Here is a 14089-nt window from a genome sequence, read left to right as displayed (position 1 = left end):
GTTGGTGTGTTATGAAAGAAGCATCACTGGGCTGGTTATCAAACAGCATTTTAGTTGGAAATGAAGAGAAACGGTAGAAAAAGAGCTGAGTGTTCACATTTGCACTGTGCCTTCGTTGATGATGGCCCTGGCCAAGTTGCGGGCCAGAGCCAGTCTGAGGAGCTCCACTTTGGTTACCTCTAAGTCTTCCTCCTGGAACAGCAAAGACACTCAAATGAAGAATAAATGTCCAAATGTGGTCAATTTCATTTTTGCCCCCACAACTCGATACTATTGGTCTGTAATTTGGAAACATTAATAAATTTGAAAAGAATTGGAAATAGCTCGAGAACAACTCTATTGCATCTTCCTCACAACGTGGAGCCATGCTGCATGATATCCATTTGAGTCAAAATCTGGGTGCTTTTTAGTCAATAACAATTGAAAATAAGAAACATTCGAGTGAGCGTGTTTTGTAAAAGATGAATTAGTGTCACGCTTCGACACACTGAGACGTGTACCTGCATGGGGGCGTCGGTCGTCGAAGCGGCGGTGGTGGAATTTGAGGCGGTGAGTTCCTCCAAACAGAAGATGAGCTCGTAGGTTTGCTCTGCAGTGAAAATGACCTGAAATGCAGCAGCACAAACCAATGACATCAATGGATCGAGTTCCCTTTGTGCACTTTTTCATAGCCTGAGTGAAACGCAAGATGCTTGGGTGCAGTTGGTGCCGGCATCTAGCATCTTCGATAGCGATGACGTTTCTGAAGACAACGGCGATATGTTGTAAGCCAGCTAAACGTTTTGCTTCACTGACCTCTTTTTGCTCGAGCAGCGGCAGGGCGTCTGTTAGTAGAGTCATCCAGAAGCTTCTGGGGGCGATCTTGGCAGTCATCAAGGAGAGGAGAAGCTTGGCCGCCTCGCTGAAGTGCTTCTCGCCGTAAAACTTGTGGAACTCACGGTACTTCCCTAAAACAAAATAAAAATAAAGGAAAAAACATGAAAAGAAAATTCAAGCAAATACCAGAGCAACATGACACACTCTTAATGGGGTTCGGCCTCCCAAAAAGCTTGAAGAAAATCATACCAAGGAATGTAAGCCTGTCACTGAGCAGCATGGCCGAACCTAAATTGTCGATGAGGTCCAGATCGGAAAAGGTGCCTCTGGCAGAGTAATCCTGTAAAAATCTGAGGACGCATGCAGAGGTTCATTAGATGGGTGGAGGCTTTCCGAGAGAGAGGGGTCGTCCTGGGGCACAAACAAACCTTTCTGAAATCAAGGTGGCAAAGGCAGCGTCTTTGGCCCTGATGCTCCAGGAGAGAGCGGAACCGAGTCTGTTGTTCCTCAGAGCACGCATGGCCATGATCTTACAAATACTGCGCACTGGGTAAAAATAGACACACAAAAATCAGTTTGTACTCCAAAGTAATGTTGACATGAGCTACAGTTTGAACATTTCTTTTAGTGATTAGCTTCGCTACCTTGCTCCGACATCTGCCGTTGCTCACAGATCCTGAGCACCTTGAGGGCTTTGCGCTCCGTGTCTAAGGGTATGCGCTCCATCTGCAGCTCCAGGTAAACGCGGCCAAACTCGGGGCAGTGGTCAAAGTAGTCCACGGCCAACTGCCACAGACTGAACAGAAGAATGACATGTTGAAGAATTCGCTCACTCTGTGCTAAGATGGCCGACGATATGGTTGATCATGACGGAGCCTCTACCTATGGTGAGTGAAGAGACCTGATGCGTATTCCAACAGAAGAAACTCTCTCAAGTTGGAGCCAAAGCTAAGAAGACACACAAAAAAAAAAGATCTGATGCATCTCTGTGATGTGACAATGCGTCTGGTCACTCGTACGGTCCTTACTGCAGATTGTGGGACTGGAGGAGCTGGCAGTGATCAAGTAAATCTGTCAGGTGGGCCACAAACCACCAATTGTTCAGTGCAATGCTGAGGGGACACACAAGGGAGGATTTAACAAATCATTGAGGCAACAATTAAAAAAAGGAACAGTAAATTCAATCACTACCTGCAGTCCTTGATGACCTGATGGATGTCAAACTCAAAAGCAGCTAGTAAAATGCTGTCTAATGCTTCTGGGACGCTCCTGGGGTCTAGAAACATGGTCATGCAGGACTGCGAAGAGCAAACAAAAATGTTAGACAGCTGAGATTAAGAAGCGGCATGAATGGCAAACGGCGCTGCTGTCACGACCGTACCTGTGCGTAGAAATGCAGCTCTGTGGATTTGACTGTGGGGTGGCAGTAGAGCAACCTTGTGACCAGAAAGTGGTACCAGGTGCCAACAAGTTCTTTATGTTCCAGCAAAGTGTCTTCATCTCCCACTAAGATCTGGAATAAAAACATTACAGGGAATTAAGTGCCTTTAAGGCACACAGTCAAGACACGAATACTACAGTAGTTACACTTAGGAAAGGCTGAAGGTGCTCTGACCTTGCATACGAGTTCCAGTTGTGGGTTGCTGGCAAAAGAGTTGTCCTGGAGGCAGCGGTCCACTTCCTCGTGCCAGTGTCGCCACTTGATGTCAAACTCTGTCGACGTCTGGGTGCCACCAGGCTGAAGGAACGTTCAACAAGAGTGGGGATTCTTTCAGTGGTGTTTGAGCATTACAGCCTGGTGGCCAGATGTGGCCTTCAACAAAACAATCTCCATAAAGCCCAAATCAATCAAAAATGAATTTGAGCAAGATCTTACATGATACAAGGGCATCTTGCTGAGCAGGTTGTCCATCAACTTGAACATGCTCCTGGCAGCGGGCTGGAGGGTGGCCTGCTTCAGCAGCAAGTGTCTGACTTCCTCCAAGCGGCCCTGGAGCACGTAGCCCACCACCTGTGCAACAAAACGCCGTCACAAATCTTTATGAATTCACAGGCGGAGTCCGCACGCACATCACCTACCACGTCCCAGTAGTCGCGGTGTTCAGTGGGACTCTCGCTTCGCAGCACGTGCATGGCCTTCTCGTCCACATCGGCCTTGTGCAGCCTCACCCAGTTCAGCAGGTGGAGCAACAGAGGGCCCGCTAAGGAAACAGAAAGAATCGAGACAAAGGTTGGCTGTGAACATCGAAAAAAAGGGGGGGGGGGGGAAACTGTGCATAGTGACACTGACCAGCGTCAATGAAGAGCACTTCACAAAGATTCCAGATCAGTTCAATGGCCAACAGGATTGACACCTAATTAAACAGAACAAAAGATAGGGTGAGGTTAAAATCCATTTTAGTCATTCTGGGCTTTTCTTTCCAATTATAAAAAAAATAGTCAGAAGGATGCTTGATGAAAAAAAGCACACACCTGATTTCCATATTGTGTGCACACCGCTGAGTCACTGGTATTAACTAATAAAAGGAAGACAATAAAAGAAACCATATATTAGCATTGAATAGCTGGTGCTAACAATCCATAGCCGTAGTAATAAAATGCAAACCTGCAACTTGTTGAAGCTCTTCTATACATGCCCGGATTACAGATCTATAATTTTTACTAATGCTGACAAATCTAAGGAGGAAAAAAACATGTTTGACACCATGATTGCACATGAACAGAATAGGTCACGAGTTGGGACTTACTGGGACTTCTTGTTCTTGCTGGGGATCTCCTCTCGGATTGTTTGGAGGCCAACAAAGATGTGGTGTGACTCATTGAAGAGTTTGCGTAAAATGGGAAAGTAAATGTCTTCATCCTTCCTGACGTCGTGGATGGAGGGGCTGCATGACCCCGAACCGCCTGCAAACGGAGAGCATAAGCAAGCAGGCATTGGATAGGATACACCTGACAGAGGCAAAGTATGGCAACGCTGAGCATTTATATTATCAAGAGTCCCAGAATATTTGTTGAATTAATGTATCAGTAATTACCAAATGCCACTCAACATAGGTTTGAATGTAGGTGTGTAGGCTTTTTATATACACACCCGGTTGTTTGTAAAGGGTCTCATACACAAGGATATTTCCTGGACCCCAAGCAAAACCCAAATGCTTCCCATGTCCGGATGTTGGAATATTCTGCAAGGGAAAATAACAGACATGGCATGAACACTATAGAAACAGACCTTTGTCATATCTTAACTTGAATTTGTACTCAAGAAACTACATTTTGAGCTGTGTGTATTTTGAATGGTTTTGCTGGACGTTTACGTCCGACATATTTGAGAGAAGATAAAATAAGAAAAATGAGATGTCTTACTGTAATTATCGGGTCAACGTCGACCTCCTCCATCCGGTAATAATTCCACCAGTACAATACAATGTGAGATAGTATAGAGAGTGAAGTACACAGATGAAGTAAAAATGGGATGGTTTAGCGCGCGCCAGCCATACATCGGAAGGGCCCCATGATGTCGCCTGATGACGTCAGGACATAGCTGCCCATTCTCATGCCTGATTTTCCATACCCCTTCTCTTCGCAGGTAATCCGAATTTATAAAGCACTGAAATTACACTGCGAAACTATTGTCTGACAAGAACCACACCGAAAGTCCTGCGGCATTCAGTTTTATGTGAAAGTAATGGATTAAAGAACACAAAAATGACGAACAAACATTGGCCGTTTGTACGTAGGCGGGAAACAAAGACCGCATTTCTTGCGACACCCGTTGGAAGATAGTCGGTCTTGGGGTAGTTGGTGCTTTGATTCGGTGCATTTACCGCAATCTAAACGCCAACAAAGGAAAAAAAACGACATGCGCGTTCACGCGGGGCCAAGAATCTCTGTAACGAGCATCTTGCCTCTCCCGCCCACGCCCGGGCTGGCGTTCACCCTTGTGACTGCCGGTGGCCAATCGGAGCTTACTGTGTCGTGCGCGCACCGTCTCGGGGCCGCGCACGCAGGGTTTGGAAACTTTTAGCGGGAACGAGCACGTGCGCGCACCCGTGTTCTTTGTGTGGCAGCAAAGCGAAAGCGCCAAAAGAGCGACCATGGCTGATGAGAAACCGAAGGTGAGTGCAACTACATAACGCTGCCATCAAATCCGATTTGAATCCACAACTTGGGAGGCGCAGGGGCACATTTGAAGCGGGAATTTCCACGTGAATTGGCCAGATCTTGTCTAAGTTTTCAAGCGACAACTGAAGTCGTTGGACCGACTTGGACAGACCGGAAGGCTTGTGCACGCGCATCAAGGGGCGCGCGTCCGGCATTTTGTGCTTGAGCACACGGTTTAGCCAACCAGCTGCTGGCAACCGCAGTTCGTGTCTCCGTATAACATCCTTTGAATTGTCGGATCATTGGAAAGGGGAGAAATACTCCCGTGATGGGTACTGGTGTGAAGTAACAAGTACAAATACTCTATTTGGGATTTTTCAGTATTCTGTATTTGAGCAACGAAGTACGAATTCTCCGTTACGGAAAAATACTCCCGCGATGCCCACCGATGGGAAGTAACAAGAACAAATACTCTTATTACTGTATTGAGATTTTTCAGTCTTCTGTATTTGAGCAACGAAGTACAAATTCTCCATTACTGTACTTAACTATATTTTTAATCCATTTCCTTGAATAACGTGGAATGAATATTTTGTTCCTGTCTGTACTTGGGTATATCTTTCAGGTGTATGTACTCTGAATAATGCTAATACCTTTTTACTGTGCTTGGGTATATTTTTCAGGTTTGCTACTGCACTGTGATATTGCAGGCTGTAATTTAGTTGAGTATTTATTTTCTGGTTGAGTTTTTATTTTTATTTTCTCCATTGAGATCTGTACTTCCTGCACCTTATGTTGGTGAATATTCTTGTTCATCTGGCATGTTTAGGACTGACCAGCCTACTTCTTACTTTGTCATATGGGCTTGCCACATTGTGACGTAGGAGATTTGGCCGGCCAGACGCCAGCGATGTGCGGGCCAACGGAGAAAGCCTTGCTGACTGTGACCGCCCACCACTGCAACATAAAAATATCTGTTTTGTGTTTTTTCACATTTGTGTTCCATAGGAAGGTGTGAAGACAGAAGGTAGTGAACACATCAACTTGAAGGTGGCGGGCCAGGATGGATCCGTTGTGCAGTTCAAGATCAAAAGACACACGGCCCTCAACAAGCTCATGAGGGCCTACTGCGAGAGACAGGTGAGCAGTAATTTATCTGTTAAACGGTTATGATTGTAGGACAATTGGACATCTTTGCATTTTATAATGAGCATAATCTTTTTATACCATATGATCACCCTCCACCGTATGTGAATGAGAAGAATATTTCTGGACACTTCAATAATGTTCCACTTTATACATTATATGAGTGATTGCGTCCGCTTCCCAAATCATTAATCATTTGCTACCGTCTAACAACCGTATAAGATTGAAGATTGTCAATGTGTGTGTTTTCCAGGGACTTGCTATGAGGCAAATCCGGTTCAGATTTGATGGACAGCCAATAAATGAGAATGACACCCCATCACAAGTAAGTTCAAGATATTTTAAAAACCATCATGTCATTCAAAGAGGATCTGATGACGTTCACCCTTGTGCTTCTGGAATTGACTCCACGTGATTTGTTGTAGATGCGTTTGAAGCTTTCATGTCAAGTCTTGGACGAGGGTTGTCCAAAATTTCATGCATTCTTTGCCATGTTCCCTCATAGCAGGGAGGGAGGCTCAACTCTCTCCAAGACTCATAATTTGCAAACATGCAGAATCCAAGATATTCTTAAGTGGACAAAAGCAGTTCTGTGGGCAAGTAGGCCATGGGACAAGAGGAAGGCTTGTAATTATAGTGCAGATCAAGACTTTAGCTTGACCTTTTTCTTCAAACAGCATGTTTGCTCTACATCTTAGTGAATAATGAAAATATAGCATATCTGCTTCCGATCACACAACTATTTTTCTGATCATTGCGGTGATTACTTTGGCTTATTGGGAGTAATGCACTTAAGGCCTTTATATTTGCATTTGTTTCTAGATTGTCTTTCGTGCAGTGATGGATGATTGTTGTGCCATGCTTGTTTACAGTATACAGAAATGTGTTTCAAGTGTGTGGATGGGGTAGAGTGTTTTTTTAATGGTCTTATGTTTTATTTTCAAACTTTAGACACCAAACTTAAGCGGTTTTGCAGGTTTCTGCCGAGTTAAAACAAATTAAAATAATGGTTTTAATTGTTCTCGTTCACAGTTGGAAATGGAAGATGAAGACACGATTGACGTGTTCCAACAACAGACAGGAGGAGTGATTTAATCATCCGCCCCCATTTGTCATCTTTCCTCATTTAACAGAACCGCAGCCTGGCATAAACATCATACACATCTTGTCCTATCAAAGTTTCAATGACTGCTGTACAGTATTTTCAGTCTTGGCCCTGTTACTTCTGTACTTTTTGTACATAAATCAATCCAGTTCGATCTTTGGGATTCAGACCGTCAAATTGGACTCATTCTCCACCCATCCATCCATTTTCTGAACCGCTTAGTCCCCACGGGGGTCGCGGGCGTGCTGGAGCCTATACCAGCCGTCATCGGGCAGTAGGCGGGGGACAACACCCTGAACTGGTTGCCAACCAATCGTGGACTCATTCTCGAATAATGAATATTGTAACTTTTCCAATCGCCAGGCTCGGTCCGGAGTTTTGCTAGTAAATTGGTTCTAAGGGTGAGTTAAATTGAAACTCTCTGCGGTTTTCACATTACTTAAAGAATGTGGTCACAAGGGGCCAAACCACCTGCAAAATGAATTTGTGTGATCAGGTCACCGTGCGTGTTGTCCACTTGAGAGTTGGCCACTCGGAACACGTCAATAAACGTCTGGGCTTTATCACGCTGTGGAAACAGGCCCAAAATCTCCTTTGGTGACCATATGAAAACTAATTGGATTTTTATCTTTATATGGTGGTAAATATGTGGACAATTGCTTTTAATAATCCGTTAACCAGACCAAACGTCGTTTTTGGGGGGGGTAGGGGGAGGAGGATATTTTTTGCCGTCATGCAAACAATCTGTATTGTCTGTTAAGATACCTGTTGAAATAAAGCTATTGTTGTTTTTCCAAAACTCTTATTTTATGATGATCTTTGGTGTGAGTAGAAAACTATAACTCAGAGATTAGGATATTAATCACATTTGTGAGTTTCAAGTGCCCCGTTGATGAAGTATGTTATGTTAGATAAACCCTTAAATTATGGGTAATTCTCAGGATTCTTTTTTATTATAAAGATATGTAAACTCGAGGACTCAACTCAACCCCTCCAACCTTAGAACTGTGAGACAATTTTAAAGATTAAGTTTTAAAACAATGAAAATGCTATAAGAAAATGGCCTTTAGCGCTCATGCTGCCATCAACGAGAGGTGAGTCTCGTGTTTTTCATCCAATGACAGATGAGTGACACGAAGTTCCGTCCAATCAGAGCCAGCAGAATAACAGTGGGAGAGGCCACGCTTTGCCGTTACCGAAGCAGCTCTTCTCATCGCACGGGCGGCTTCAGGCTTTCCACATCGTCGGGTGGAGACCACCGCATTTGATCCCCCCTGGCCGTTGCCTCCCCCCAACCCCTTCGCTATTTGTCGCTTCGAATTCACTGATATAGCCGTCGAAGATGACCACCACCACCAACTTCCAAGGAATGGAGCCCGGTGCCAAAAGCAGTTCCAGGTAAATGGCAGCTTTGAGTCTATTCGGTAACGGCGAACAAAAGGAGCGGATGCGGCTAACAAAACCGCCTCCTTTTTCTTCCCGAGAAGCTAAGACGCTAACCGCCGCTAGCCTGCTGCTGCTGGGAGATTCTTGTGCCTTGAGCTCATCTGTCACACAATCTTGCTAATTAAGTTAATCTGATGCGCCGTTTGGACTTTAGCTGCACTGCATGGGGGTCATTCTGTCTGGGCTTTGTTCGATAATTAGGTGGCTGAGTTTAAGAGAGGCAATAAGTTGAGAAAGAAAATGAAAATATTCATGTTTTCTTATATAAGTGACGCTCAAGTGACTAGGCCTAGTAACTTTGTAACCCCTCTCATGTGATACTGCAACAGTTACTTCCTTTTATAATTGTAGCTTTAATGCTTTTTAAGAGTTTGATAGTGCTGAGAAAACGGGATTATTCTTCTGGATCTGTAAATGTTGTTAATGTAGAAGTAATTCATTGACCAGTTCAAGTAAAAGACAAGTGAGTGCGTTTAAAAGTTCAATTTGTGAGTGAGCCCCACTGCAGTCTGCGGCGCTATTCATCGGAAAGGTATGCAGTCCTATCATAGCTGGAAGTCATGAATCTCGCCTTCTCGCCTCCCACTTGGCCCACAAAACAATGCAAAGAAAATGTGCTGTCTCGGTGCATGGACAAGGCGGGGCTGGGGGGCTATGAATCGGGAAATATGAATCAGATTTTGGGAGAGGTGAGCAAATGTGTGTCAGTCATCAAGCGGTTTGATCTGGCATGTGTCGAAGGGTGTGTGTGTGGGGGGGGGCTCAGGCGGGGAAGGATGTGGGCGGCGGGTTAACTAAGCCTTCTAAATCTCTCCTTCAGATCTTTGCTTGAAAGTTTAATTATTCATTGCTCATCTTTGCGGCTGATGGGTCTGAAGGGTCTCCTTCCAGACGCAATCAGGCAAGCTGAGCGAGGCTCACGTCTCACCGGGACCCCAAAATCAAGCAGCCAGCCCCCTTATCGGGCTAGCAGTCCGTGGCTCCGCAAACGTCCTTCGAGCGGCCGCCAGCCCTTGCTTGTTAAAGCCGCTTCACATCCGTGTCATTTGCGACGTGATTCTAGGGTGGGGTCGGCTGCCAGGCCGCTTAAAGCCTCCCCCTCGCTCTCGCTCGCTTGCTCTGTGTGTGTGCGTGGAAAGCATGAGCTCATCCTCTGGCCGGCTAGGTGAGCTCCACTTTAGCTTTTCCCACACAAGCCAAGCGGGACAGACACTTGATCGACAACGCACATTTGCCCTGGTTCCATATTGGCCAGCGGAGCCTTGGACAGCTGCTCAGTGTGTCAGCTGGTGGAGGAGAGAGCAAAAAAAAAAAAAAAAAAAGGGAGGGGTCCAGTCGGCCTTTTTGTCCTTTGCCACAACTAGAAAAAAAAGCCTTCTTCCTTATTATTGTCTTCCTTTTGTTCAACTTGTGGTGCGAAGATACTTTGCTTACCAAGTCTATTCATCCGGTGACATACATAACGTCGACCTTTGACCCGAGTTGAGTCACGTTAACCCACAAGAGAACATTGCATTCAATGCAGCCATTCAATAATGAAGATAACTGCCCTCGTGTGTCTCAGAGAGAAAAAAAAATCAGTTTTACATCCACATGTACTTGAAGCATTTGACTGTTGGGAATTCAATTGATACAATTTGACCTAAAAAGTCAGATGGCTGCATTAAAAGTGGGATGGTCCGGCTCTTTTCTAGGGTGCTCCGACCGCCAGGCGGCGCCTCCAACTTCTCCTTCGGCACGGACGAAAACACCACCCCGCAACGCAAGAACAAGATGGCTTCCAGCATCTTTGCAGAACCTGACGACCCGCATGCTCACCGGAGGAACAACCCACCCAGTCAGTTCCTTTTTGGTGTCCTCTTTTCACGTTTCGATGTGCTGCGCTTTCAGTGTTGGAAAAATGACAAAAGGATTTTCCGTCCAAGTAGTCAGAACATTCCGCTGCTCTAATAGCAGAAGTGCAATTCTGCAATTTTGGGGTAATTTGACCCGTGGCTTTGTTATTGAGGGATTAGATCAGGCCCGAATGGAAAGAAACGGTTCTGTTCAAGTTTGGGCCTTGTCGAGACCCAAGGCAGACTTCAACGACAAAAGGCCACGTCAGCTCCCACGACAGTTCGTGGTTGTCTGTTTGCGTCCAAGAAAGCAGGTAAAACGTTTTGCGTGACCTTTCGGTGGCACGCTGTTGTTTTTCCAGTTTTGCCGTGTTTGTCTGTCATCTAGAGTCACATGTTTTCACTCCCAACTTATTTGCAGACATCGCGTCTGCTCATTTGCTGTGGCGTTACCTTGACTTCGGATGCAAACACGTTCTGGCTTCTGTTTTTCTTTTTCTTTTTTATGACTGTCCAGATTTTTAGTCATGAGCTGACATCGTGCGACGCAACTCCCGCAGAGAGAGGGAATATTTATGTTGAAGACGTTTGCAGCACTTGACATCGCTTGGTCATGCATAAAAATAAGAGATGAGGTGGGGTCAGACAGAGAGTATCGATTTGTAGAACATCTTAAATTGATCATATTTGGCCGACATGCTGGCCCCTTCCTGGGAATGGAATGGTCCTTCCTCCTGCTGGCTTTGTTGGATGAGGGCGAAGGCCAAGTGGAGGCCAGCCTTCCTGTGTTACTTCCGATCGACCGGCGCAAGTGCTAGATGTTTATATGTACGAACGCATTTGTGTTGACTTTCCACCGTGTGTCAATTCCCGTCACGGGCCGGTTGCTTTTCGTGAGCCCGCCATGTGCCGAACAGCTTGACTCGGTCCACAGGGCTCACATTTTGTCAGAGTTGGAGACACTTTTTGTTTTTCCTGAGTAACACTGAGCGATTGTAGTCAGCCTCTTAATTTCCAGCACAGTGTGTATGATGTGACGCGTTTCCAAAATAAACGCTTGAGAGGCGCCCCCGGCTCCCGAGCACTTGAACGTTGGTGCCGATGCACGTTGTGTTCAGCCGCCGGTGACTTGTGCGTGACGGTTGCTAACTTTAGAGCAGCTGTTGGAGCAGCTGCTCAGCTGAAGCAAATATCTTCAGGACGAAACATTCTCACAACCTTCATCAGACTCCATCGACAGCATTTGTCGAGTCACGCTGGGCTGAAACGGATCACTGTCCTTTCACAGGGACAATTTCACTGTGATTTGTTGGTCTTCCACTAACACGTTCAAGTCCATCATCGCAAGCAACTTGCTTTTGTGCTTCCCCAAATACTCTGGCTTTTTGTCTGATGACTTTCCGGTTCCCTCGACCAGGTGCCGCCGATGCCGCGGCGGGGACCCTGTGCGGGGAGCACTCAGCCCCACTGAGACGGTGCCAGCAGCCTATTCTGTTCCCCAAGAACCCTCAGCCGGAGCTTACCACCATCCACAACTCTGGAGCCGCTTTGGTGTGGAACCAAAGACAAGAGGTTCGTTAATGTGCCACCGAGACCAGCGCTGTTAAAAAATTACTTTCACGACAGGCCACAGTGTCACCAAGCCCTTACGTCATGTTTAAAAAAGGTTTAGAATTGTCAAATGATGGCACAGAGTGTTTGCAAAGCACTACTTGTGTCCAAATGATGCTTGCTTGGACATAGTTGCAGATCTGCCAACCGTTGAACAATTGGCCCCATTTTGCACAGACGAGATGACGGGAAGCCGCTGAAATGCAAGTTGACACTCAGAGACGACTTGTGTGTACATGTCGAGTTTTGCCTCAAGGCAGTTGAGTCTCTCTTTTTTTTTTTGTTCCCCTTTCCCGTGCTGAAAGGCCAGCGCTTCAGCTGTCCCGCTAATTATGTCACATGATGACAGGGTGTTGTCCCGAGTCTGGATCAACAGGCCGCAGTTAAAGGGGTCGCTTTGCTTCATGTTTGCCGCCGTTCATGCTCTCTCGTGTTTTTGTGACAGGAGGAGGACGGCCAAGAAGCAGCAAACAACGGTGAGTGAGCATCTTGACATTGGCAACACGTCTACGCGAGAAAATGTATCTGCCGGCATGTCAGCATTTTGTGCACTTCCTTTTTGTGGTTGCTTTTTCTGTTTTTAAAAGGCAAGCATAGGCTCAAATCAAACAGCTTGATGATCATGATATAGAGAAAGGGCATCAGATGATCAAAGAAGTGACATGACAAGTGTTTGGTTGTGAGCGCATTGCTGTCCCGTTTCTTGACAGAGTGTCCCGACAACGAGGAGGCGGAGCAGGAGGAGCAGCGGGCACCACAACCCGCCGCCCCATCGGGAAGTGCCAACTCCTCTGCGGGCGGCCGAAGAAACCCACCTGGTGGCAAGTCCAGCCTCATCCTGGGTTGAGAGACCCCCATCCCCTTCTTTCATTATTTTTTTTTTTATTTTTGAAAGATGAATCCCCCCTGTCACTCTCTTCCTCGCCATCGAGCTGTCCCTTCTGTGCCACTCATGTCCGCCTCGGCTCTAACCCCAACTTGTCCTTTTCCTCCTTTTTTCTATTAAAGAACTGTCGATAAAAGCACTTTACGTATCTCTGTGCCCTCCTTCCCGTCCGTTGGAGCCCGTCCCGTAGAGGGCATAGCGCCTGACGGGGAAGGCAAGACATTTAGCTTGTACCCCGTCCCGTTGGTCCATGTTGTAAATGCTAAAAAAGAAAACAAAACTGAAATGTTACGTGAATTTCTAAATACAATAAAGATTGATATGAATTTGCTCTTTATTACTTCTTTATTCCTACTAAATTTGAAAAAAAATTCCATTCAAATACACTTATATTGCATTCGCGTCTCGTGTCCAAAACATGCGAGAGACTTGTGGCCCTCCATGACATGATTGGTGTTTTGGGAGTGTGTGTTTTATTGCGGCGCTGCTGCGGTTTGTACGACATGCAAGGAAAACGCAGCCCTCTTGGAAGCTTTGCTTTATTTGGAAGCCAAGCAATCGCTCGCCTTGGCCTTGATCCTTTGGCTTCTTTAGCACCGTTAGCATCCACAACACTAGTGGAGCTTTTTGTGACATTACATCTCATCCATCTTACTCTATTTTTGTTTGTTTTGTTCTTTACACTTGAGATTTACATTCAACATCGTTCATGTTTCTCTATTCAAAATTGACCTTTAATCTTTTCACAACAGCCATCTTAAACGGATATTTTTCCACCAAATGTCTGATTGTGTGACTGCTCCAGTATGTGATTTAAAAATGGTGATTTACTGGATTGTTAATTTGATACTGGCTAATCTCCTTTTAGGGATAAAGAGAAGGAATCATCACAGTGGGATGATATCTTTGAAGATAAGACGGTAATCTTTACATCATGGAATTAGACATTTGGCCAAGTTAGATGGATCTTCCCTCCCAACCTGGAATCACAATTACAATAGTTGGAGGCTGAGCCGGCTGCGTTTACAGCCTGAGAGGCACGCGGGGGTCACTCGGGATCAACAAAAGCACATCCTGTCCTGGAGACGTGCCGGCATAACTCGGAGCCGAGGCAACGGATGAGTTTCAGTCAGTCGGAACCCA

At 45.8% G+C, this 14089-nt stretch overlaps 3 protein-coding genes across 3 annotated transcripts; 2 read left to right on the top strand and 1 right to left on the bottom strand.

The window, feature by feature from the left end:
* Window positions 1–32: 32 nt before the first annotated feature.
* nup85 (nucleoporin 85) lies at window positions 33–4722 on the bottom strand. Its single transcript, XM_085934410.1, has 19 exons — window positions 4180–4722; window positions 3908–3998; window positions 3564–3720; window positions 3422–3492; window positions 3289–3332; window positions 3107–3170; window positions 2896–3017; window positions 2693–2827; window positions 2432–2554; window positions 2198–2329; window positions 2008–2114; window positions 1845–1928; window positions 1699–1764; window positions 1461–1612; window positions 1245–1362; window positions 1066–1166; window positions 796–947; window positions 501–605; window positions 33–192 (listed from the first exon to the last, which is right to left on the bottom strand). Exons 1-19 carry the CDS (start codon window positions 4210–4212, stop codon window positions 94–96), a joined length of 1956 nt encoding a protein of 651 aa, XP_085790536.1. The 5' UTR covers window positions 4213–4722; the 3' UTR covers window positions 33–93.
* On the top strand, window positions 4661–7967 carry LOC147044668 (small ubiquitin-related modifier 2). The gene is made up of 4 exons (XM_085934425.1): window positions 4661–4931; window positions 5926–6057; window positions 6317–6388; window positions 7096–7967. The coding sequence occupies exons 1-4, from the start codon at window positions 4911–4913 to the stop codon at window positions 7156–7158; spliced, it is 288 nt and encodes a 95-aa protein (XP_085790551.1). The 5' UTR covers window positions 4661–4910; the 3' UTR covers window positions 7159–7967.
* A 333-nt stretch (window positions 7968–8300) lies between these two features.
* LOC147044667 (uncharacterized) lies at window positions 8301–13276 on the top strand. Its single transcript, XM_085934424.1, has 5 exons — window positions 8301–8566; window positions 10309–10451; window positions 11867–12021; window positions 12506–12536; window positions 12771–13276. Exons 1-5 carry the CDS (start codon window positions 8511–8513, stop codon window positions 12905–12907), a joined length of 522 nt encoding a protein of 173 aa, XP_085790550.1. The 5' UTR covers window positions 8301–8510; the 3' UTR covers window positions 12908–13276.
* The last annotated feature ends 813 nt before the right edge of the window (window positions 13277–14089 follow it).

The sequence above is a fragment of the Syngnathus leptorhynchus genome, chromosome 16 (genome assembly GCF_054491065.1).
Source record: "Syngnathus leptorhynchus isolate UIUO chromosome 16, UIUO_Slep, whole genome shotgun sequence".
Classification (NCBI taxonomy): Eukaryota; Metazoa; Chordata; class Actinopteri; order Syngnathiformes; family Syngnathidae; genus Syngnathus; species Syngnathus leptorhynchus.
The sequence above is the reverse complement of the archived record's forward strand: the minus strand, read 5'-3'. Positions and strand labels throughout refer to the sequence as shown.